Below are 23,887 nucleotides of genomic sequence, written 5' to 3' on the forward strand. Positions count from 1 at the left end.
TATGTATGTAGGTCCATTGGGTGCATGCCTATACATACTTGTGTATGTGGGTCCATGGGTGCATGCATACACACCCCTGTACGTCTGTGCATGGGGTGCATGTGTATACACACCCGTATACGTATATGCATGAGGTGAATATGGACCCGTGTACATACAGGCACAGGGTGACTGTGTATACGCACCTGCGTAAGTAGAGGCATGGGGTGAATGTGTATATGCACCCGTGTCTGTATATGCACGGGGTGAATGTGTATATGCACCCGTGTCTGTATATGCATGGGGCGAACATGTATATGCACCCGGGTCTGTATATGCATGGGGCGAACGTGTATATGCACCCGGGTCTGTATATGCATGGGGCGGAACTGTATATGCACCTGTGTCTGTGTATGCGTGGGGCGAACGTGTATATGCACCCGGGTCTGTATATGCATGGGGCGAAAGTGTATATGCACCCGGGTCTGTATATGCGTGGGGCGAACGTGTATATGCGTGGGGCAAACATGTATATGCGTGGGGCAAACATGTATATGCGTGGGGCGAACGTGTATATGCACCCGGGTCTGTATATGCGTGGGGCGAACGTGTATGTGCACCCGGGTCTATATATGCGTGGGGCGAACGTGTATATGCACCTGGGTCTGTATATGCGTGGGGCGAACGTGTATATGCACCCAGGTCTGTATATGCGTGGGGCAAACGTGTATATGCACCCAGGTCTGTATATGCGTTATGTGTGGGGTGAATGTGTATATGCACCTGTGTACATATATGCATGGGGTGAATGGTGTATATACACTTGTGTCCACACATTCATGGGGTGAACATATATATGTGCCCGTGTATATATACGCATACGGTGAACGTGCCCATGTTCCTGTGTAGGTATATGCAAGTGAGGGGTGAATGTGTATATGCACCTGTGTAGGCGTATGCATGAAGTGAATGTGTATATGCACCTGCTACACTAGGTACATATTGCTCTTTGTTCAGCCACGCCAAGCTCTGCCATCGTCCTCGGGTCAGTCATGGAGTACAGAGCTCAGTACCAAGTCTGATCCATACCCCAAAACCTGCGACAGCCCAGCCCAACTCTGCTGCCCAGAGTTAAGCCTTCATCCATGTTGTCGTCTCTGTTGTTTCCCATGTTTCATCAGCAGAGATTCTTTGCCCACCCACGCGGCAGCTACAACCACTAAGCCTGGAGATTCCAGGGCCCCCGTTGCCCTACCTTGCTGGCCAGGATGCGGGAAACCTCGTCATCCACAGAGCCAGGGGCCACGGCGAGGTCGGGGTTGCTGCTGCTGATGCTTTTGGAACGCGCCAGGTAGAGGCTTATGGGGCGACCAGAGCCACGGGCCAGTGTGGCAGCCTGCACTGTCACTGGAGGGGCCCCTGAGGATGGAGTGAATAGGGTCAACCACCCACCCACCTGATGTGATGCCTCCCAGTCCCTTCCTACTTAGCTAATCTTTGCAAAATCACTTTCCTTCTCTGACCTTCCAAATTCCTCATCTATAAAATAAGTATAATGACTGCCGCCTCACAGAGATTTGGGGGGCATTGAAAAACTGAGAATAGGCCAGGTACAGTGGCTCATGCCTATAATCCCAGCACTTTGGGAGGGCAAGCCAGGAGGATCACTTGAGCCCAAGAGTTCAAGCCCAGCCCAGCCAACATAGCAAGACTCTGTCCCTACAAAAAAATTAATGATGGCCGGGTGCGGTGGCTCAAGCCTGTAATCCCAGCACTTTGGGAGGCCGAGATGGGCGGATCACGAGGTCAGGAGATCGAGACCATCCTGGCTAAAACGATGAAACCCCGTCTCTACTAAAAAATACAAAAAACTAGCCGGGTGAGGCGGCGGGCTCCTGTAGTCCCAGCTACTCGGGAGGCTGAGGCAGGAGAATGGCCTGAACCTGGGAGGAGGAGCTTGCAGTGAGCTGAGATCCGGCCACTGCACTCCAGCCTGGGCGACAGAGCAAGACTCCGTCTCAAAAAAAAAAAAAAAAAAATTAATGAAAAAATTAGCCGGGCATGGTAGTGCACACCTGTGGTTCCGGTTACTTGGAGAGGCTGAGGCAACAGGATTACTTTTTTTTTTTTTTTTTTGAGATGGAGTCTCGCTCTGCCGCCCGGGCTGGAGTGCAGTGGCCGGATCTCAGCTCACTGCAAGCTCCGCCTCCCGGGTTTTCGCCATTCTCCTGCCTCAGCCTCCCGAGTAGCTGGGACTACAGGCGCCCGCCGCCTTGCCCGGCTATTTTTTTGTATTTTTTAGTAGAGACAGGGTTTCACCGTGTTAGCCAGGATGGTCTCGATCTCCTGACCTCGTGATCCGCCCGTCTCGGCCTCCCAAAGTGCAAGGATTGCAGGCTTGAGCCACTGCGCCCAGCCGGCAACAGGATTACTTGAGCCCAGCAGTTTAAGGCAGCAGTGAGTTATGATCGTGACACTGCACTCTAGCCTGGCCGACAGAGTAAGACCCTGACTGTTCCTTTTTTGTTTTGAGAGAGTTTCGCTCTTGTCACCCAAGCTGGAGTGCCATGGCGTGAACTCAGCTCACTGCAACCTCTGCCTCCTGGGTTTAAGCAATTCTCCTGCCTCAGCCTCCTGAGTAGCTAGGATTACAAGCATGCACCACCATGCCCACCTATTTTTTTTTTTTTTTTTTTTAATGAGACAGAGTCTTGCTCTGTCACCAGGCTGGAGTGCAGTAGGGCGATCTCGGCTCACTGCGACCTCTGCCTCCTGGGTTCATGTGATTCTCCTGCCTCAGCCTCCCGAGTAGCTGGGACTACAGGTATGCGCCACCATGCCCAGCTCATTTTTGCATTTTTAGTAGAAACAGGGTTTCACCATGTTGGCCAGGATGGTCTCGATGTGTTGACCTCGTGATCTGCCTGCCTCAGCCTCCAAAAGTGCTGGGATTACAGGCATTAGCCACTGCACCCGGCCTAATTTTTGTATTTTTAGTAGAGACAGGGTTTCACCATGTTGGCCAGGCTGGTCTCAAACTCCTGACCTCAGGTGATCCGCCCGCCTCAGCCTCCCAAAGTGCTGGGATTACAGCTGTGAGTCACCACGCCTGGCCAACCCCAACTCTTAAAAAAAAAAAAAAAAAAAAAAGAAAAAAGAAAAAAACCCTGAGAATAATGCCTGACACATAGGGGTTGGTGTTTATTTGGCAAATTAAAAAAAAAAAAAAAAAAAAATCCAACTCTGTAGAGGGATTACCATTTTGTGCTAACCATTTTGTGTGGATTATTATGTCATTTACTATGACCAGCGCCCCCATGAGGTGGGTACTATTTTTTTTTTTTTTTTGAGACGGAGTCTCGCTGTGTCTCCCAGGCTGGAGTGCAGTGGCGTGATCTCGGCTCACTGCAAGCTCCGCCTCCCGGGTTCACGCCATTCTCCCGCCTCAGCCTCCCAAGTAGCTGAGACTACAGGCGCCCGCCACCACGCCCGGCTAGTTTTTTGTATTTTTAGTAGAGACGGAGTTTCACCATGTTAGCCAGGATAGTCTCGATCTCCTGACCTCGTGATCCACCCGCCTCGGCCTCCCAAAGTGCTGGGATTACAGGCTTGAGCCACCGCGCCCGGCCTGAAGGTGGGTACTATTATTACTGCTGTTTTGCAAAAGGAAAAACAGGCTCAGAGAAGTGACGTCACAAGCTCAAGGTCACAGAGATTGTAGGTGGCAGGGCCAGGATTCGCATCCAGGCGGTCCAGCTTCAGTCCCCGCTCCAAGCTACTGAAGAGGCTTGCTGACTGACTAAATCATTTTCCAGCCAAGCAAACAGAAACCACAGCCCAAGGATGGGGCAAAAGTGGGCAAGACATTATCTCTGTTGCAAGTTGCTCAAACCAGCCAAGGCCCGTGAGGCCTCAGGGCCTTTGCACATGCTATTCTCACTACTTGGATGCTCTTCTCCCAGATCTTTCTTTCCTTTTTTTTTTTTTTTTTTTGAAACAGGGTCTTGCTCTGTTGCCCAGGCTGGAGTGCAGTGGCGTGATCTCAGCTCACTGCAACCTCCATTTCCCAGGTTCAAGTGATTCTTCTGCCTCAGCCTCCTGAGTAGCTGGGGCTATAGGCGTGTGCCACCACACCTGGCTAATTTTTTTTTTTGAGACGGAGTTTCACTCTGTCACCCAGGCTGGAGTGCGGTGGCATGATCTTGGCTCACTGCAACCTCCGCCTCCCGGGTTCAAATGATTCGGCCCCCCTAGTAGCTGGGATTATAGGCACCTACCACCATACCTGGCTAATTTTTGTATTTTTAGTAGAGACGGAGTTTCACCATTTTGGCCAGGCTGGTCTTGAACTCCTGACCCCCTGAAGTGATCCACCTGCCTTGGCCTCCTAAAGTGCTGGGATTATAGGCATAAGCCACTGTGCCTGGCCCCAGCTAATTTTTGTATTTTTAGTAGAAACAGGGTTTCATCATGTTGGCCAGGTTGATCTCGATCTCCTGACCTCAAATGATCCATCCACCTCGGCCTCCCAAAGTCCTGGGATTACAAGTGTGAGCCACCGCACCCAGCCTCTTCTCCTAGATATTTCTTGTCTCCCAGGGATTTCTACGAACTCACCATCTGGAAGGCTGGGCTCAGTGCCAGGCAGGCGAAATGCGTAGTGGATGTAGGCAGCCAGCTGTGGGCAGTGACCGCGGGCATCCTGGGCTGCCTCCAGGCTCCGGTGGACAAGGCTGACTACGTGGGCCATTGCTTCAAAGGCTCCACGGCCCAGGTTCACTGCCGGGCAAAGCAGAGGTCAAGTTCCAGGGCCCAAGGCCTCTCACCTCCCCGCCCACTTTCCAAATATAAAGACATCAGGATTCGAGGGATCATGTGCTCATTAAAGGGTCACAGATTTTTTTTTTTTTTAGATGGAATTTTGCTCTTGTTGCCCTGGCTGGAATGCAGTAGCATGATCTTGGCTCACTGAAACCTCTGCCTCTCAGGTTCAAGCAGTTCTCCTGCCTCAGCCTCCCGAGTAGCTGGGATTACAGGCACGTGCCACCACGCCCAACTAATTTTGTATTTTTAGTAGAGACGGGGTTTCTCCATGTTGGTCAGGCTGGTCTTGAACTCCTGACCTCAGGTGATCTGCCCGCCTCAGCCTCCCACAGTGCTGGGATGACAGGCGTGAGCCGCCGTGCCCAGCCAAAGGGTCACAGAAGACCTTCTCTGGGTGTAGGGGACTGGGGGTCATTTATCAGATGAGACAAATGGCCAGAGAGGTAAATGGACCTATAGAAGTTCCCTCAGGACCTCAGGACTGAGGAGCCATGTGCTGGATGGGTAAACTGAGGTCTGAGGCCACATCCGCTTACCAATCTGGCCACTGATGATCGGGGGCCTGACGACCAGACGCACGAGCTTGTCCAGCACGTGGTGGGAGAAGGCCACGAGGGGTTCGGGGCTGGCCAGGCGCAGTGCTGCAAGACTGGCCCGCAGCTCCTGCTCCACGTTGCCCTCGCTCAGCACAGCGTCCTTGAGCCGGAATGGGAAGGCCCCCTCCTCCAGGACATGCACCAGGGTGAAGAACTTGTCCAGGTGGGGGTCCTGGGTAGGGACGTGGAGTGAGCAGGGTGGGGCCCCAGGGGACAAAGACCACCCCCGCCTGAATCAGCAGCTTCCCTGAAAGCTGGGCCCAGCTGACCAAAGTCACGTCCAAGGCCCGAGGCCAGACCTCCCCAGCCAGCGGCAACTGTTACTCAATCCTAGGGCAGGCAAGAGGGGAGCAGGGCAGGACTCTTGGGTTCCCGCCCCACCCCGTACCTGGGGGTGCACAGAGGACACGGCCGTGAGCTCCACACTGAACACGCCCTTGTGACCGTCCACCCAGCGCATGCCCGGCAGCGCCACCTGTGGGAGGGAGGCACCGGGTGGGCACTGGTCAGCCCTCCCCGACTGATCAGGTCACCCAGCGGCCCCAGCCATTGCGACACTGTGGCGTGAGTATAGCCCGGTCTGGGGGTGCAACCAAGCACCCTGACTCCAGCCCTGGTCCCAGTAGACTGAGGGGGTCCACTGGGCAGGCTGGAAAACCCACATGCCAAGGAGGGGGGCAGAGAACGGAGACACAGGGTGAATGAACACTCATTGAGTAGGTCAGGAAACAGGATAGGAGGATTTGAGGCCTCGAGTCATTAATGATGGTGCATTCATGGGGAATGATAAGGTACTGCGGGGGCAGGGGACAGTGATCAGGAAGGCAGGCAGGGTGCTAAAGTGGGAATGGAGCAGAGAGGCAACAGGAATCTTTGGGGAGGACAGGTAGGACACAGAGAGGCATTAATAGGGGGATAATGAGCTACACAGGGGCCCTGGAGGCACCAGTAGAGGCCAACAAGCCTCCCAGGATTGAAAGGAAGGAAGGCAGGTGACTCGGGAGTGCTTCTGGGGAGAGTGCATTGGCAGGCAGGCGCTCCGGGGCACATACATCGGGTGTGAGCACGGAATAGCTGGGCGGCGGCTGGTCCACGGACACTGGGAGACAGAAGGGGCCGGTCCTCAGGCGCCCATGCTGCAGCAGTGGGATCCACTGGGGAGACGCTGGAGGTCAGGTCTGCGGCCAGGCTTGGGGACGAGGAGGGCTCAGGGGGAGGGAGGGAGGGAGGGGACGGCTCACAGTAAAGCCCACGGGCGTCTCCAGGGCAGTGCCCGGCCGGGGCTGGCAGCTGACATGGTAGAAGGTGAACAGCAGGTGATGGTTCTCTGTCACGCAGGCTGGAAGATGCAGCTTGAACTCCTCGTAGAATTCAGGGGACCTGGGAGAATCAGGCTGGGGGATCTGCTGGGGGCTGGGCTCCCCACTGTCTGCCCCATCACCTCTGCCATGCCACACCTGCATTGCTGCTGGGCCTCACTGTCTCTGCTCTCTGCCTCAACTTCCCTCATTAGCACTCTGGGAGCCTCTACCTCTCTTCTTCTTCCTGCCCCCTGTCTTCTCATCGATGCTGCCCTATGTGTATATATAAGGGACATCCTCCTATCCCCATGAGTGCCCCCGAGTTCCTCACGTGTCCCCCTACATACTTGTTATGGTAGACCACCGGTGTGAAGGCCTCGCGGGTAAATTCACTGCAGCTGGACTTGCCAAAGATGACCTGGCGGAGTGGATGCATGAGGAACCCATGGGGGATGCCCTCCCCTCCTTCCCTGGGGTGCAGTCACTGACCGGCAGGGCCTGGCTGGGGTCCTCGCCTGTCATGTACTGCACTCGCACGGCAAGGTTGCGCACGGAGCCCTGGCGGCTGCTGAAGTTGAGGCTGTGCGGGTACACGTACAGCAGGTTCCTGTCGGGGGCAGGATGGGGGTGTCAGAGGAACAGGGCCCCTGAAGGTGCACATATGAGGCTGGGGTGATGGGACAAGGCTGGCTGGGAGCACAGACAGTCCGGGAAGAGTGGGTCATGAGGCTGGGGCATTCAGGGCCAGGTGAGAGGTAATACAGGTATCAGGCAGGAGATAGGACAGAGGGCAGAAGGTGGAGGACAAGTGAGTACCCTCAAAGCACGGATTGGGAACAGCGTGGTAGAGGGTGGGAACACAGAAAGACATCGGAGGCACTCGTGGACACAGTGACACACAGAAGGCAGAGAAGAACGAAGCACTTGGGGCCAGAGTTCCAAGGTGGCTCAGGTGGCCAGTGGTCAAGCCTAAGCCCCACCCAAGGGCCTGACTGCCCTTCCCCTAGGAGGTCACTAGAATTATGTGGCCTATTTCTCAGGTGCGGAAACTGAGGCCAGAGTCAGAGTCCTGCCCCCTTCCCCCAGGGGCAACTCTGTGCAAGCCTTGACCTCTCTCTGGCCTCAGTTTCCCTGTGTGTATAATGGGCACTTCAGGCCTTCCAGCTGAGCCTTTGTAACGATACTGATGATTATAAATAACAACAATGACAATAATTGCACCAAACACTATTACTACAACAATACAATAATTGCACCTACTGTGTGCCAGGCTCTGTTCTAAGCACTCAACATGAAATCACTCATTTACTTCTCACAAGTAGCTCATGAGGCAGGACTAACATCACCACCATTTTACAGAAAGGGAAACTGAGGTACTTGCACAATCTTCCAGGGAGTAAAATGGCAGTCAGTGGTGATCTGGGTATATGCAGGTCTTGGAGATGAGGCTGTGTGACCTTGGGAGAGTCTCTGCCACCTGCACCTGCCCCCTTGGCTACTAACCAGGCCAATAAAAGCCCTCAATGCTTATAAAATCTTCACTATTGGCCGGGCATGGTGGCTCAAGCCTGTAATCCCAGCACTTTGGGAGGCCGAGACGGGCGGATCACGAGGTCAGGAGATCGAGACCATCCTGGCTAACATGGTGAAACCCCGTCTCTACTAAAAAATACAAAAAACTAGCCGGGCGAGGTGGCGGGCGCCTGTAGTCCCAGCTACTCGGGAGGCTGAGGCAGGAGAATGGCGTAAACCCGGGAGGTGGAGCTTGCAGTGAGCTGAGATTCAGCCACTGCACTCCAGTCTGGGCAACAGAGCGAGACTCCGTCTCAAAAAAAAAAAAAAAAAAATCTTCACTATTATTACCATCATCATTGCGATGCCTATTCATAGATGGAGAAACAGGCTCAGCATGGTGAGTCTCAGGAACTCCCAGCGGGGTCTGGGGCCCATCCTTTCCCAATGCCCCCCACCCACACCGGGCCCTGAGCCCCAGGAAGCGTGATCCCAGCGTGGCCCAGCCGGACATTCGCATGATGCAACTATCGCACCACCGCCAGGCCCTTGTGCAATGTGGGGCACCCGGCTGGCCAGTTAACGATTGACTGGGGATCAGTGGGGGTGTGAGACATAAAAGGCTTCAGTGGCGGTGCTGTGGCTACACACTCAGACCCTCAGTCATGCTAGTGCCTGCTCTGTGCCTGCTGTGGGCCCTGGCAATGGTGATCCAGCCTGCCTCAGCGGCCCCCGTGGGCAGCCCAGAACTGGCAGAGCATGAGGAGCTGACCCTGCTCTTCCACGGGACCCTGCAGCTGGGCCAGGCCCTCAATGGTGTGTACAAGACCACAGAGGGACGACTGACAAAGGCCAGGAACAGCCTGGGTCTCTATGGCCGCACAGTGGAACTCCTGGGGCAGGAGGTCAGCCGGGGCCGGGATGCAGCCCAGGAACTTCGGGCAAGCCTGTTGGAGACTCAGGTGGGCACCGCAGCTGCGACACTGTGGGGTGGCCAGGAGTTCGAAGAGGAGTTCATGTCTAGGGTAACCAACCATCCTGGTTTGCCCAGGACTGAGGGGATTCCTGGGATACAAGATTTTCAGCAATAAACTCAGGCAAATCCTTAGGTACACAAAGATGAGTTGGTCATCCTACTAGTGACCCCCTGTTTATTAAGCAGATGGAGGAGGATATTCTGCAGCTGAAGGCAGAGGCCATAGCCGAGGTGCTGGAGGAGGTGGCCCAGGCACAGAAGGTACTACAGGACAGCGTGCGGCGGCTAGAAGTCCAGCTGAGGAGCGCCTGGCTGGGCCCTGCCTACCAAGAATTTGAGGTCTTAAAGGTAAGGGGCTCCCCCAGCCCTAGCAGGCTGAGACCCTGATCCCCGGCCAGAACTCGCTTCTGCACCTAAGTCCCAAAGACCTCCCAGATCAGCCTCCCAGCTTTGTGGCCTCTACTCTGCATGTCCCCAGACAAAAACCAAGTCCTTTTGTGTGCCTGAGTTTTCCATTTGCAAATAAGGGCAACACCTGGTGTCTCACAGTAGGGCCAGGTACTCAATGCAGGTGAAATATTCAGCATGGGGCGGGCACACAGTTGGCGCTCAATAAATTCTTTTTTTTTTTTTTTTTTTTTTTTTTGAGACGGAGTCTCGCTGTGTCTCCCAGGCTGGAGTGCAGTGGCGTGATCTCGGCTCACTGCAAGCTCCGCCTCCCGGGTTCACGCCATTCTCCCGCCTCAGCCTCCCAAGTAGCTGAGACTACAGGCGCCCGCCACCACGCCCGGCTAGTTTTTTGTATTTTTAGTAGAGACGGGGTTTCACCATGTTAGCCAGGATAGTCTCGATCTCCTGACCTCATGATCCACCCGCCTCGGCCTCCCAAAGTGCTGGAATTACAGGCTTGAGCCACCGCGCCCGGCCTTTTTTTTTTTTTTTAATCAGACAGAGTCTCACTGTCACCCAGGTTGGAATACGGTGGCATGATCTTGGCTCACTGCAACCTCCACCTCCTGGGTTCAAGTGATTCTCCTGCTTTAGCCTCCAGAGTAGCTGGAATTACAGGTGCGCCAGCTAATTTTTGTATTTTTAGTAGAGATGGCATTTCACCATTTTGGCCAGGCTGGTCTCAAACTCCTGACCTCAAGGGATCTGCCTACCTTGGTTTCCCAAAGTGGTGGGATTACAGGTGTGAGCACCTGGCCAATAAATTCTTACTACTAGAGAAGCTAGTAATATTTTGTAAGCACCCAATAAGTACCCAGCACTGTTCTATGCCCTTTAATAATCCATACAATGGCCGAGCTTGGTGGCTCACATCTGTAATCCCAGCACTTTGGGAGGCTGAGGCGGGTGGATCACTTAAGGTCAGGAGTTGGAGACCAGCCTGGCCAACATGGTGAAACCCCGTCTCTACTAAAAATACAAAAAATTAGCTGGGCCTGGTGGCACGTGACTGTAGTTCCAGCTACTCAGGAGGCTTAGGTAGGAGAATTGCTTGAACCCGGGAGGCGGAGGTTGCAGTGAGCTAAGATCATGTCACTGCATTCCAGCCTGGGTGACAGAGCGAGACTTTGTCTCAAAAAAAAAAAAAAAAAATCCATACGATGTTTATCACCTCCCCATGAAGTGAGTCCTATTTTATCCCCATTGTACAGATGGAGAAACTGAGGCCAAAGAGCATTGCTGACTTGCTGGGTCACACAGATACAATAGGGGGGCCAGGGCAGGGGGTCAGGAGATGGGAGGTGAGGTGGCCGTCAGCTGAGGTTTCCATTCTGACCCCCACAGGCTCACGCTGACAAGCAGAGCCACATCCTGTGGGCCCTCACAGGCCACGTGCAGCGGCAGAGGCGGGAGATGGTGGCACAGCAGCATCGGCTGCGACAGATCCAGGAGAGGTGAGCCTGGCGGGGGTTTGGGAGGCAGGGCAGTTGGATGGGGGGTGCACAGGGCAGCTGAAAAGGGGCCCCCTCACCTGGGATGAGCCACATCTCCCTCCCCAGAATCCACAAAGCGGCGCTCCCAGCCTGAATCTGCCTGGATGGAACGGAGGACCAACCATGCTGCAAGGAACACTTCCACGCCCCATGAGGCCCCTGAACAGGGAGGAGCTGCCTGTTCACTGGGATCAGCCAGGGCGCCGGGCCCCACTTCTGAGCACAGAGCAGAGACAGACGCAGGCAGGGACAAAGGCAGAGGACGTAGCCCCATTGGGGAGGGGTGGAGGAAGGATGTGTACCCTTTCATGCCTACACACCCCCCTTATTAAAGCAGAGTCGTGGCATCTCACCCAGGGTGTCTGTGTGTGTCCTCGGCTTAGGGAGACCCACACCCAGCATGATGTACAAATACCTCACAGTCAAGTGCCCAGCTGGGCCCCAGATGCCGTACCTATAGCTGGTATGGGGGGCGTAGACTTCGCGAGCAGGGAACTCCAGGATCTCCTTGGTGGGCCGGCCCCTGGGGTCCGGGTAGGGCTTGATATGAAGCAGCTCGGGGGAGAGGCAGAAGTGGGGATTTTCCGGAGCTGGAGAAATGTCGATCTTGAGCTGGGCTGGGAAGGGAAGAACCGGTTTGCACCTGCCCGGGAGCCTCCCGGCCCAGTCCACCCTGTCTGGGCTGTGGAGTCAGGGCAGGCTCTCCCACGATGTTCTCTGCGGACGGGGGGCTGTGTCCCTCAGGTGCCAAGTCCAGAGATTGCCCTCAACTCTGCTGTCTCTCATCCTACAGTTTGTTTTTGTTTTTGTTTTTCTTTTTAAGTAGAATTGGGCTCTGTGGCCCAGGCTGGAGTGCAGTGGGGCGATCTTGGCTCACTGCAACCTCTGCCTCCCCAGTTCAAGTGATTCTCCTGCCTCAGCCTCCCAGGTAGCTGGGATTACAGGTGTGTGCCACCACACCAGGTGAATTTTTGTACTTTTAGTAGAGACGGAGTTTCACCGTGTTGGCCAGGCTGGTCTCAAACTCCTGACCTCAAGTGATCTGCCCACCTCGGCCTCCCAAAGTGCTGGGATTACAGGTATGAGCCGCTGCACCTGGCCCCCAGGCTGGTCTTGAGCTCCTGCACTCAAACGATCTTCCTCCTGCCTCAGTATCCCAAAGTATTGGGGTTACAGGCTTGAGCCACTGCACCCCAGCCTTACCCCTACATTTGATCAACTCTGCCCCCAGGACCCCTGCCTGCCCTGCTGCCATTATCCACCCATTATCCGCCCTATATCCATCTTATTAATTCTGCTTCTTGTCTATGGTCCTCATTAGAAGGCACAGTTAGCCCCCGAGGTCAGGGATTTGTCTATCAAGGTCACGGTTGGGTCTCTGATGCCCCTGGCACAGTAGGTGCTCTCGGTGTAGGTTTGTTGAGTGACTGAGTGAGAGTGATACTTCTTGTGTACGGGGTGTGCCACGCACCAGTCACAGGACGTAGTCGCCGCAGCAGGGACGACGGGCGCCTCATGTCAGCCAGGAACTTGAAGAGGTCCTCGTCACTAAGTCGCTCAGCCTCCTACATGGGACCCGCTCCCATCAGCCTGGGCCGGGGGGCTAGGGGTCCCCAGGGCTGATGCAGCCAGCGGGGAGAGGGGGAGTCCCTGGCCCCGGGGTAGGACACCTGCTTAAAGAAGTTTGTGACAGTTAGCGTGGCTGGGCGGAAGCCAGAGAAACTGCAGGCGTCGTCCCCACTACTCGCCCGGTCCTGGGGCCCCCGACGGCGGCGGTCTGTCCAAGCTGACCGGCGCTCTAGAGGAGGGAGTGACAATGACAAAAGGGGGACCAAGATGAAACAAGGAGACTCAGGGGCGGCACAGTTCGGCCAGCAGAGGGCGCACCCCACTCGCTCCGTAGCCCCGCCCCAGGCCTGTCAGCACCACCCTTTAGCCCCGCCCCGATTCCCGCCCCAGGGCTGTTAGCCCCGCCTCCTCACCGCCCTCCGAGTCCGAGTCCCGGTCCAGCTGCCCAGCGCTGCTCACGATGTTGGCCAAGTGCACGGCCGTCCAGGCAAAGGGCATGCGGTAGCGGCCCAGGCGGGTGCAGAACTGCTCAGCCGCCAGGCGCAGCTTCTCTAGCTTCTCTTTGTTCTATGGGGAGACCCCCGTCCCCTGCCAGCTCAGCATCCTAGCCCTGCTGAGTCAGGAATCTGGCCTGCCCCTGGTTCAGCCCCCACACACTTACCTTGGCTGTGTCTACTTCTTTCATCACCATGTAAGGCTCACAGCACTCACTGATGTCCCCTTGCTGAAGCACCTTCTCCAACTGCGGGGCAGATGAATGAATCCAGTGAGGCGCCGCCCGAACGCTCTGTTCCCTCCTACTGACTCCCCAGCCTCCAGGACCCCTCATGGGCCCTCAGACACTCCTATCATATGAAGGCTTTTGCTCCAACACCTCCCATGGCTCCCACTGTCCTTAGGATCAAGGGTTAGTGCTTGACCTGCCTGGTGGCTACTCCCTCCCATTCTTCAGATCCACTCCCAAACTCCAAGCCCACCTTTAGCTGGTGATATTTTCCCTACATTTACTTATTTATTTACATTTATGTATGTATGTATGTATGTATGTATGTATGTATGTATTATAGAGACAGGGGTCTCGCTATGTTGCCCAGGCTGGTCTCAAACTCCTGGGCTCAAGTGATGCCCCCACCTCTGCCTCCCAAAGTGCTGGGATAACAGGCATGAGCCATCACGTCCCCGGCTTGCCATGCAAATTTTTTTTTTTTTTGAGATAGAGTCTTGCTTTGTCGCCTAGGCTGGAGTGCAGTGGCGTGATGTCCGCTCACTGCAAGCTCCGCCCCCTCCGGGTTCATGGCATTCTCCTGCCTCAACCTCCTGAGTAACTGGGACTACAGGCGCCCGCCACCACACCTGGCTAATTTTTTTGTATTTTTAGTAGAAACAGGGTTTCACCATGTTCGCCAGGATGGTCTCGATCTCCTGACCTCGTGATCCGCCCACCTTGGCCTCCCAAAGTGCTGGGATTACAGGCGTGAGCCACCGCGCCCGGCCTTTTTTTTTTTTTTTTTTTAAAGACACAGTTTCCCCTGTTGCCCAGGCTGAAGTGCGTGGTGGGATCTCAGCTCACTGCAACCTCTGCCTTCTGGGTTCAAGTGATTCTCCTGCCTCAGCCTCCTAAGTAGCTGGGATTACAGGCATGACCCACCACACCTGGCTTTTTTTTTTTTTTTTTTTTGAAATGGAGTCTCGCTCTATCACCCAGACTGGAATGCAATGGTGCAATCTCGGCTCACTGCAACCTCTGCCTCCCGGGTTCAAGCAATTCTCCTGCCTGAGCCTGAACAGTAGCTGGGATTACAGGCACCTGCTACTACGCCAGCTAATTTTTATATTTTTAGTAGAGAATGGGTTTCACCATGTTGGCCAGGTTGGTCTCGAACTCCTGGGCTAAAGCGATCCTCCGGTCTCAGCCTCTCAAAGTGCTACGACTACAATCATGAGTCACCGTACCTGGCCTTCCCTACATTTTTCTTTGTTAGTGTAAACAGAGGCCACTCTAGACATGGCTCTGAGCCATGAGGCCTAGACTCCAATCCTGACCACTCAGGGGCTGTGAGACCCTGGGCAGTGGGACCCTAGCTACTCTGTGCCTCAGTTTCCCCAATGGGAGCCATAGCACCCCTCCACCTTGGGGCCTGTGGTGAGGACTGAAGGTGGGATCCCTGTGAAGCGTGACCGTAGCAGCACCTGCCTGTGGACACATCATTGCAACCTAATTGAAGATTTTGAGAAAAGCAACTTGTCCTCACTCCCAGAAACAGAAAATCTCACATGAGGGTGCCAACTAGGTCTTTCATCTGTCCATAAACTTCCCAACAGCATCTCACCTGCCTCCGAGGCCCCCAGCCTGTCACATGTGCCCAGGGATGGTTTTTCTTCCCAGGCTGCCCACTTATGGTTCTCAGCTCAACTGTCGCCTCTCCCTGGAAGCCCTCGGTGATTTCTCCCCACCTGAGTTGGGTTAGGGACCTCCTCCTGGCCTGTGTGACCCCGGCAACAGCCCTGATTACCCTTCTTGGTGATGTATCTGTTTCATTCTGTGAAGGCAGGGACTGAACCAGTGACAGGCATTCGGTATTACCACCCCCTTGCCCAGCCCCAGCAGGCACCTTGATGACCAGGAAGATGTCAGGTGAGGGGTAGGTCACGGAGAAGATGGCAGAGCGGGCCAAGGTGGAGATGGCAGGGTGGGTGCCATGAGCCCGAAGCAGCCCCTTTATGGAGTCCGAGTTCAGGTCGAAGTAGAAGTTCTCCGAGATCTGGGGACACCAGAGGCAGCTGGGCCACTACCTCTGGGAAGCCCACAGCCCCCCAACAAGGAGGAGGAAGGGGAGGAAAGAGAAAAAAGGGGCTCCTACCTTCTTTTTCTCCCGCACGTCATACAGAGCCAAGATCCCAAAGATGGGCTCAATTTCAATCTCAAACCTACAAGTAAATGGGAGGGAGGGGGTTCTCCTTAATACTTCCCGCCATCCACACGCCCCACTCCCTCTTGGGGCCCAAGGTGGAGGGCATCTGACTCCCACTGGGCCACATGGAACCGCCGCTTAAGGGCTTGCAGAAAAGGTACATCTCATTTTGCAAAAGGGGAAACTGAGGCACTAAAGTTTTTTTTAATTGTTTTTTTTGAGACAGAGTCTTGCTCTTTTGCCCAGGCTGGAGTGCAGTGGCGCAATCTTGGCTCACTGCAACCTCTGCCTCCTGGGTTTAAGCAATTCTCCTGCTTCAGCCTCCTGAGTAGCTGGGACTACAGGCACGTGCCACCACGCCTGGCTAATTTTCTGTTTGTTTTTTCTTTTTTGAGATCGCTGTCTCACCCAGGCTGGAGTGCAGTGGTGCGATCTCAGCTCACTGCAAGCTCCGCCTCCCGGGTGCATGCCATTCTCCTGCCTCAGCCTCCGAGTAGCTGGGACTACAGGTGCCCACCACTGCGCCCGGCTAATTTTTTGTGTTTTTAGTAGAGATGGGGCTTCACTGTGGTCTCGAACTCCTGACCTCGTGATCCGTCCACCTCGGCCTCCCAAAGTGCTGGGATTATAGGCATGAGCCACTGTGCCCGGCCAATTTTTTGTGTTTTTAGTAGAGACAGGGTTTCACCATGTTGGCCAGGCTGGTCTCGATCTCCTGATCTCGTGATCCGCCCATCTCGGCCTCCCAAAATGCTGGGATTACAGGCGTGAGCCACCGCGCCCGGCCGACACTGAAACTTTTTTTTCCCCCTTCCTACACCCTTAGTAACTCACACAGAGTTCCTCCTCCCTGCAACCACAGCCCTTTTTCATTTGGCATGGGGGCAGTTTTGGGCTCAACAATCCCCACATCTTGAAATTCTCAACTTCTGGGCTTCCCCGTCTCTCCTCTCTGGGGTGTCATCTGCCACCACTGTCACGCTGCATGGAGTTCCCATCTCGCTCACCTGAATGGCCACCATAAGTCCTTCCCTGTCTTACTCTACCTTGCTGGCCTCCACTCACCATGCACCTCCAAACTGAAACACTGAGCGCTCCCCGTTACATCCCTTCCATCCTCTCTATTCAGCCAGCTCCTCTTCCTCACTGAGTCTCCACGTACACGTCCCTCTGCAAGGGAAGCTGTCCCAGATACCCGCTCCTAGCCCTCAAGCTGGGTCAGGAGCCTCCTCCAGGACTCTACACACTTTCAGTGTCACTTATCCTGGCTCTGTGTGGTCATTACATGGTTATGTGTCCTGTATACGGTAGGGACTTCATAAATGGTTTTTTTTTTGTTTTTTGAGGCTGGAGTGCAGTGGCACAATCTCAGCTCACTGCAACCTCCGCCCTCCGGGTCAAGTGATTCTCCTGCCTCAGCCTCCTGAGTAGCAGGGATTACAGGTGCCTGCCACCACGTCTGGCTAATTTTTTTTTTTTTTTTTAGTAGAGATGGTGTTTTGCCATGTTGGCTAGGCTGGTCTCAAACTCCTGGGCTCCGGTGATCCGCCTGCCTCGCTTCCCAAAGTATTAGGATTACAGGTGGGAGCCACCGCGCCCGGCCAGTAAGTGTTTGTTGAATGACTGGATGAGCCCACAGAGCCAGTTCCCAATCCTTGTGTTTAGGGCAGGAGGCCCACCCAGGCCTCAGGCCAGCATGGAGCCTCCCTTTCCTGCCCCGATCCAGGCAGGAACTCGGGGTGGGGAGAGGCAGGGCCAGGCTCAGGTCCAAGTCCACATCCTGTTCAACTCTGTTCCCACGCACTTCTGCTGCTCCCTGGGGGCTGGTGTGGAGGGGGCTGAGAGCCAGGCCCAGGGTCACTAGCACCCGCCCCAAAGCCTCCCAGCCAAACCCTGGATCCCAGCAGCAGGGCCGGCAAGCGCCAGACTCCAGCCTCACAAGTTGTATGGTCTTGGCACCATGATGTTACCACTCTGTGCCTCAGTTTCCCCACCTTTGCCCACTTCATGAGGTTGTGGTGAAGATTAGATGGGTTCATATACATGAAAGGCTGAGAACTGATCCTGGCATACAATTGGCACTTAAGAATTGGCGACTTGGGATAACGAAAAAGGAAGTCTTACTTCCCCCTGTAAAAGTCCACAGGTGGCCACATAGGTGACAGGGCTGCACACGGTAATGGCACTGCTCATGTAGTGTGTACCCCACCGGAACCCACACGGTCCTTTCACGCATCTAAGAAGAGGGATACATCGGTACACTCACTTGAGTGACAGACACTTGACCAAGATCCTCTGTCCAAAGTGCTCGCGGGGTGGCTCTGGGTGGCTACAGCGTTCCACGGCTTCGTCCTGCCAAGAGTCGGGGGCAGGAGCTGCGGGGGAGCAGCTGGGACATCCTCCAGGAAGGGTCTGGAATGCCCAGCTTCAGACCAGCTCTACCCCAGCCTGACTAACCGTCTTTCTGTCCCTGCCTCTGAGCCTTTACACATGCTGTTCCCGTGCCTGGAATGCCCGTCTTCTCCCGCTCCTCCTTGTCTGGCTAATGTCTGCTCACTGTTCATATATACTTCTGCTATATAGAGGTACATAGTAGGTGTCCATGTATAGAAGCTTTTTTTTTTTTTTAAATGGAGTCTCACTCTGTCGCCCATGCTGGAGTGCAGTGGTGTGATCATGGCTCACTGCAACCTCTGCCTTCCAGGTTCATGTGATTCTCCTGCCTCAGCCTCTGGAGTAGCTGGGATTGCAGCTTAGCCAACCCTTCCTCCAGGAAGTCCTCCATGATCCCTGAGGGCTGGGCAGGAACCTCTTCAAGTGCCCAAAATGTCCTAGTGTAAGGAGCCATGGTGGCTGGGACACTGAGGACCGTGTGAGGGACAATTACCAGCACCTCATCATGGCACTACTCTGTCTGGGTTATAAGCTCCTAGTAGAGAGGTCTCTCCTCCACCAGTGAACTCTGAAGGCAGGGACTGGGTCTCTCTATCCATGGCTATATCCCCAATGCCAACAATACAGTGGGTACCCAAACATGTTAGTCAAATTATTATAGAGGTATACAATAGGTACCTACTAAAAGTTGGTTGGATGAACATAAGCACATACAGAAAGCATCCAATAAATGCTGATTGGCGAAATAGGGATATATACCCAATGAGGCACCCAATAAGTACTGATTGAATAAATATGGGTGTGTATAGTAAGCACTCAATAAATGGCTAAATACAAACACAGGAGTATACACTAGGTACCAAATAAGTGTTGGTTGGATAAAAATAGGCATATGTGGTAGGTGTTCAATAAATATTGGTTGATTAAATAGAGAACTATACAGTAGGCATTCATGTATTGAATAAATATAGGGATATACAGTTGGTACCCAATACATGCTTGTTGGATAAATAATTTTTAAAAATTTATTTTCTGGCCAGGTGCAGTGGCTCATGCCTGTAATCCCAGCACTCTGGGAGGCTGAGGTGGGTGGATCACAAGGTCAGGAGTTTGAGACCAGCCTGGCCAACATGTTGAAACCCCATCTCTACTAAAAATACAAAAATTAGCCAGGCATGGTGGCGCACGCCTGTAGTCCCAGCTACTCAGGAGGCTGAAGCAGAAGAATCGCTTGAATCCAGGAGGTGGAGGTTGCAGTGAGCTGAGATCGTGCCACTGTACTCCAGCTTGGGCGACAGAGCAAGACTCATCTCAAAAAAAAAAAATTTATTTTATATATGTTTTTACCTTTCCTATGGTGTTGATGGTTGGATAAATATAGGAGTATATAGTAGATGTTCACATATAAAAGCTATTGAATAAACTTAGGAGATACAGTAGGTGCCCACTAAATGCTGGTTAGCTAACTATAAAAGTATACAGTAGGTGTCCATATACAGAAGCTATCTTTTTTTTTTTTTTTGAGTCTCGCCTCAGCCTCCCAAAGTGCTGGGATTACAGGTATGAGCCACCACGCCCAGCCAGAAGCTACTTTTTTTGTTTTTGTTTTTGTTTTTTTTGAGACAGAGTTTTGCTCTGTTGTCCAGGCTGGAGTGCAGTGATGGTGATCTCAGCTCACTGCAGCCTTGGCCTCCCGGGTTCTGGCGATTCTCATGCCTCAGCCTCCTGAGTAGCTGGGATTACAGGCACCCGCCACCATGCCTGGCTAACTTTTGTATTTTTAGTAGAGATGGGGTTTCGCCATGTTGACTGGTCTTGAACTCCTGGCCTCAAGTGATCTGCCCACCTTGGCCTCCCAAAGTGCTGGGATTACAGGCCTGAGCCACCATGCCTGGCCTAGAAGCTATTGAATAAGCATAGGGTATACAGTAGGCACCCAATACATGCTGGTTGGATAAATATAGGGGTATATAGTAGGTGTCCACGTATAGAATCTATTTAATAAACATAGGATATACAGTAGGTGCCCAATAAACGCTGATTAGATTACTATAGGGGTATATAGTAGATGTCCATCTATAGAAGCTATTGAATAAACATGAAGTATACAATAGGCACCCAGTAAAAGCTGGTTGGCTGATATCTGGGAAGGGGCACCTACCTCGTCAGGCGCCGGGTAGAGGGTAAGCAGGGCCGGGGGCCGGTGCTGCCGTCGAAGGCTTTCATTGCGCCGGTCCACATCTTCTGGGGCCGCCCGCTCTAGCAGCGAGGGCAGCAATGAGTCAGCTGCCAGGTTCCTCAGGTCGAAGATGCTAGAGGCACCACTGCTTCGAGGGGTGTCTTCCGGGGAGCCTGAGCCGCGCCGGGAGTCATTCTGCCAGTGGACAATGCGCAAGCACTGAGTGCCAGCTGTATACACCCTCACCACACTCTGGTGAGAGTGTCCTCAAACTCATTCTAGAGATGGGGAAATTGAGGGTCAGGGGCTGAGGGTCATCACTCTAAGGATCACGTGGGGGTTTTGCCTACCCTCTTTCCAGAAACTTCTGTCTGGAGAGCCTCCCAATTTTTACCATTGTTGGGGGAGGCTACTCTTTATCCCACATTTGGGGCTTCAGGTGATTCTTATCTGACCAATCAGAACACATCCACCCACCCTAGGGACTGGCTCCAAGGGCCTGGGCTGGGCCAATGAGAGCCTTCCCTGGGACTTTGTTCACTGTTGCCAGGGAAGGAGAGAGTTCTTTCTGACCTTCCTGCACTGGATCAAATCTCAGCTCAGCTCTGTGACACTGAGTCTCTGACCCCCAACTCTAAGGGCCTCAGTTTCCCCATGTACATCTAAACATAATAACAAAATTAGCCGGCATGGTGGCCCATGCCTGTAATCCCAGCTACCCAGGAGGCTGAGGTGGGAGCATCGCTTGAACCCAGGAGGTGGAGGTTGCAGTGAGCTGAGATTGTGCCACTGTACTCCAGCCTGGGTGACAGAGTGAGACTCCATCTCAAAATAATTACTTACTTAAAATAATAATAATAATGAAAACAACAATAATCTTTGGAATAATTATGGCTGGTATACAGTAAGTGCCCAGTAAATGTTGACTGACAAAATACAGGCTCAAGGCCTCTAAGAACCTTGCTGTGCCTCAGTTTCCTCACCTGGGTGTAATGGCTGCCCTGACTCCTAGGATGAAAGGAGAGGACACATATAAAGCCTTTAGTATACCCTAAGCACTCAATAAATGTTTACAATTATAACCCCTAACTTTTTACTCATGGGGACTGATGCAATTCCTTTTGAGCTCAAGACTGTTTGGGTCATTTCCTGTCACATGTGACCAAAACCTGAGACTGGAGCCTCCACACATACCCCTTCAGTGACCCCAGCCAGGGAATTCCTCACCGAGTCCTCAGGGCCGGACCTCTCGTCTCCAGAAGCATCCTGCTCAAAGACCTGGCGGGGGAGGCCCTTCTGTCGCTCTCGCTGTGTCTCCGTGGTGACGGGGCTGTATGCTGCACTCAGGTACTGATACCTAGCAGGAAACGGGGCTGGGCAGGTAGGGAGGGCTGAGGGCCCCCAGGGGCTCCCCAGTGTGTTCCGACACACCTACTCGGCCCCTACGAAGCCACCCTCCTCGTGCTCCACCTGACAAGTTTGCCTGCTCTTGCAGGGACAATGGGCAGATACACAGTAGGACCGGCTGCAGACATCAGCTCAGCCCTTTTGGGTTCCGAACCCCCTGAGCTGCCCCCAAGTCAGACTCACCTTCTGTGGACGATGACCCAGTCCTCGATATACATCTCCACCGCGGCCCTCACCTGAGCATCCAGTTTTCTGCAGTAAAAGAAGATCAGGGTAAACAGAGGCAGGGTCTCTGAGAATCCTTCTGCTAGCCTGTAAGGTTAGCGCTGTCCTGCCTATTCCAGACAGGGGGAGACGGAGGCTCAGAGAAAAAGCATGGCTTGTCCAAGGTCACGGCCCAGCCAGGAGCTGAACTCGGGCGGTTGACGTGGATGGCAGAGACAGAGTGGAATCACAGGCCGAGAGGGTGTGGGGCTACCCACTCATCCTTGGGGATCCCGGGCTCTGTGGTCCGGCATTCCCGGGGCTGCAGCAGCAGCTCCAAGTCGTCAGCTGGGAATTCGACCAGGTCCCTGAGGGGCCCGGGCTCAGCGTCTGGTGGCCGACTCAGAAGTACATCCTCAAAGTCCAGGGGCTCGACAACTTCAGTCAGTGGGACCTGGATTGGAGCAAAGTGGCTGTGATCGCACTGCCCTGGAGGCTGAGAGTGGAGGCGTGAGGCAGGGGTGGGTGCGTGCTGGCTTCAAACTCAAATAGGAGGGCAGTGGGAGCCATGGAGGGTGTTGGAGCTCCGGAGGAGCCATGGAGGAGGGTGACCTCAGACTCTCCACCCCCACCTCAGCTTTCCCTGCCCTGCCCCTCCCTCCAGGGGCTCCAGGAAGGAAATCACACCCCATGCCTGGAAGGGCAGAAACTAACAGTGGAAGGAAAGAAATGTTGACAGAGGCCAGGCAAGACACAATTCCTAAATCCCTCCCAACCCTCTGGGCAACATGGATGGCCCCACCCCTCTTAGGCGAAAGCCACTCCCGTCCCCAACTTCCCTCCTCCATCCCCATCTGGGTGGTCCAGGTGGCTGGAGGTGGGGGACATCAGCGGGGAGCCACTCCCCCTGGACCACCCACAGGGTGACAAGCAGCTGCAGGGAGAGTGGCCACAGGAATTGGTGACAGTACGAGGACCAGGGCAGGGACTCCCTCCCCTGACACTGCTGGGTCTCTCTTGGTTTCCCCATAGGACAGGCCACAGGAGGGAGGGGGTGGGATAGAACCTAGGCCAAGGAAGCCCCTACCTCTGTCTGAGAGAAGGCAGGGGGCTGGAGGTGGACCCCCCAACTACTTACCCCCAGGGAGCTACTGCAGCGCCTGCTGGAGCTGGGGGAGCCACTGCGTTCCCGGGACACCTGCTTCCGCACCTCTGCGGCCACCGTCCTGCAAAGACAGAGAGGGGGCCATTGGGGAAAACTCAGGCAGTGGGGCCGACAGATTCCTGCTAGGAGGAAAATTCAACTTGTGGAAAGGAATAAATAGGCCAAGGGCCAAGAGAACCAGGAGTGCTGAGGCTTTAAGAGCCCCCAGCTCCCAGTTCCCCCAACCTCTTCCCCATCAAGCACAGATCAGGAGAGGGGAATGCTGCCACCAGTGGGGTTTAAAGCCATCACGGACTCCTTCCCCTCCCAGCTGGGCCTGTGGCCTTCCAGGTCTGGAGGGAGGCCCACAGGTCCCTGGCCTCTGTTCCCTCATCTGGGGGACCTCTGTCCACCCTGCTGTTCCCCAACACACCCAGCTCTGCCCCGGGACCCCATTCAGAACATACATCCCTTCCCATCCTTGCTTTGGGGCCTGGATAAGTCATTTCCACCTCTGAGCCTCAGTTTACCCATCTGTAGCTGATGCCCTGACTTCACAGGGCTACTGGGGAGGGCGGAGCCTGGGGCCTGGCCTGAAGTCACAGAGATCTTGAGATGAGGCCATTGTGTCAGAGGTCAACCTGGCCTGGGGGGCCCAGAACTGGGAGGCCTTTTAAGTAACCCCATGCAACCAAGGTGGGCCCAGGGGCCTTCCTGGGCCACCTGGATCTGAGCAGGCCTTCAAAATCAGGGAGGATGGCCGGGTGTGGTGGTTCACACCTGTAATCCCAGCACTTTGAGAGGCTGAGGCGGGCGGATCACCTCAGGCCAGAAGTTCAAGATGGGCCTGGCCAACAAGGGGAAACCCCATCTCTACTAAAAATACAAAAATTAGCTGGACGCCTGTAGTCCCAGCTAATACTCAGGAGGCTGAGGCAGGATAATCG

At 54.4% G+C, this 23,887-nt stretch overlaps 2 protein-coding genes across 13 annotated transcripts in view; one reads left to right on the forward strand and one right to left on the reverse strand.

Annotated features, from left to right (window-relative positions):
* LOC105486911 (dedicator of cytokinesis 6) overlaps nt 1–23,887 on the reverse strand; it is a 62,798-nt gene that overhangs the window by 30,945 nt on the left and 7,966 nt on the right. For 8 of the 11 annotated variants that reach the window (XM_071086584.1, XM_071086580.1, XM_071086583.1 and 5 more), the window contains exons 2-22: nt 22,935–23,022; nt 22,075–22,250; nt 21,776–21,844; nt 21,413–21,542; nt 20,168–20,380; nt 17,879–17,964; nt 15,562–15,628; nt 15,313–15,462; nt 13,362–13,442; nt 13,114–13,267; nt 12,802–12,929; nt 12,603–12,696; nt 11,586–11,748; nt 7,190–7,307; nt 7,048–7,118; nt 6,641–6,779; nt 6,452–6,553; nt 5,788–5,874; nt 5,340–5,571; nt 4,597–4,758; nt 1,235–1,398 (exon numbers count right to left, since the gene is read on the reverse strand). In XM_071086584.1, the coding sequence (XP_070942685.1) occupies nt 1,235–1,398; nt 4,597–4,758; nt 5,340–5,571; nt 5,788–5,874; nt 6,452–6,553; nt 6,641–6,779; nt 7,048–7,118; nt 7,190–7,307; nt 11,586–11,748; nt 12,603–12,696; nt 12,802–12,929; nt 13,114–13,267; nt 13,362–13,442; nt 15,313–15,462; nt 15,562–15,628; nt 17,879–17,964; nt 20,168–20,380; nt 21,413–21,542; nt 21,776–21,844; nt 22,075–22,250; nt 22,935–23,022 (2,674 nt within the window). The other 3 variants (XM_071086582.1, XM_071086585.1, XM_071086586.1) reach the window with 3 other exon arrangements.
* LOC105473198 (angiopoietin like 8) lies at nt 8,863–11,693 on the forward strand. Of its 2 annotated transcripts, none has more exons than XM_011726890.2 (4): nt 8,863–9,174; nt 9,375–9,536; nt 10,983–11,092; nt 11,198–11,483. In XM_011726890.2, the coding sequence occupies exons 1-4, from the start codon at nt 8,878–8,880 to the stop codon at nt 11,223–11,225; spliced, it is 597 nt and encodes a 198-aa protein (XP_011725192.2). In that variant the 5' UTR covers nt 8,863–8,877; the 3' UTR covers nt 11,226–11,483. The 2 variants fall into 2 exon arrangements, with proteins under 2 accessions (XP_011725192.2, XP_070942691.1); XM_071086590.1 differs by having other exon boundaries at nt 8,876–9,174; nt 11,026–11,092; nt 11,198–11,693.

The sequence above is a fragment of the Macaca nemestrina genome, chromosome 20, assembly GCF_043159975.1.
Source record: "Macaca nemestrina isolate mMacNem1 chromosome 20, mMacNem.hap1, whole genome shotgun sequence".
NCBI lineage: Eukaryota > Metazoa > Chordata > Mammalia > Primates > Cercopithecidae > Macaca > Macaca nemestrina.

What these genes read in the sequence shown, in the direction of transcription:
- LOC105473198 (XM_071086590.1), top strand. Translation starts at nt 8,878, where the DNA reads ATGCTAGTGCCTGCTCTGTGCCTGCTGTGGGCCCTGGCAATGGTGATC. An exon ending in CAAGCCTGTTGGAGACTCAG is followed by an intron (nt 9,175 to 9,374) that starts GTGGGCACCGCA and finishes TTTATTAAGCAG; the next exon opens with ATGGAGGAGGATATTCTGCA. An exon ending in CTGCGACAGATCCAGGAGAG is followed by an intron (nt 11,093 to 11,197) that starts GTGAGCCTGGCG and finishes CTCCCTCCCCAG; the next exon opens with AATCCACAAAGCGGCGCTCC.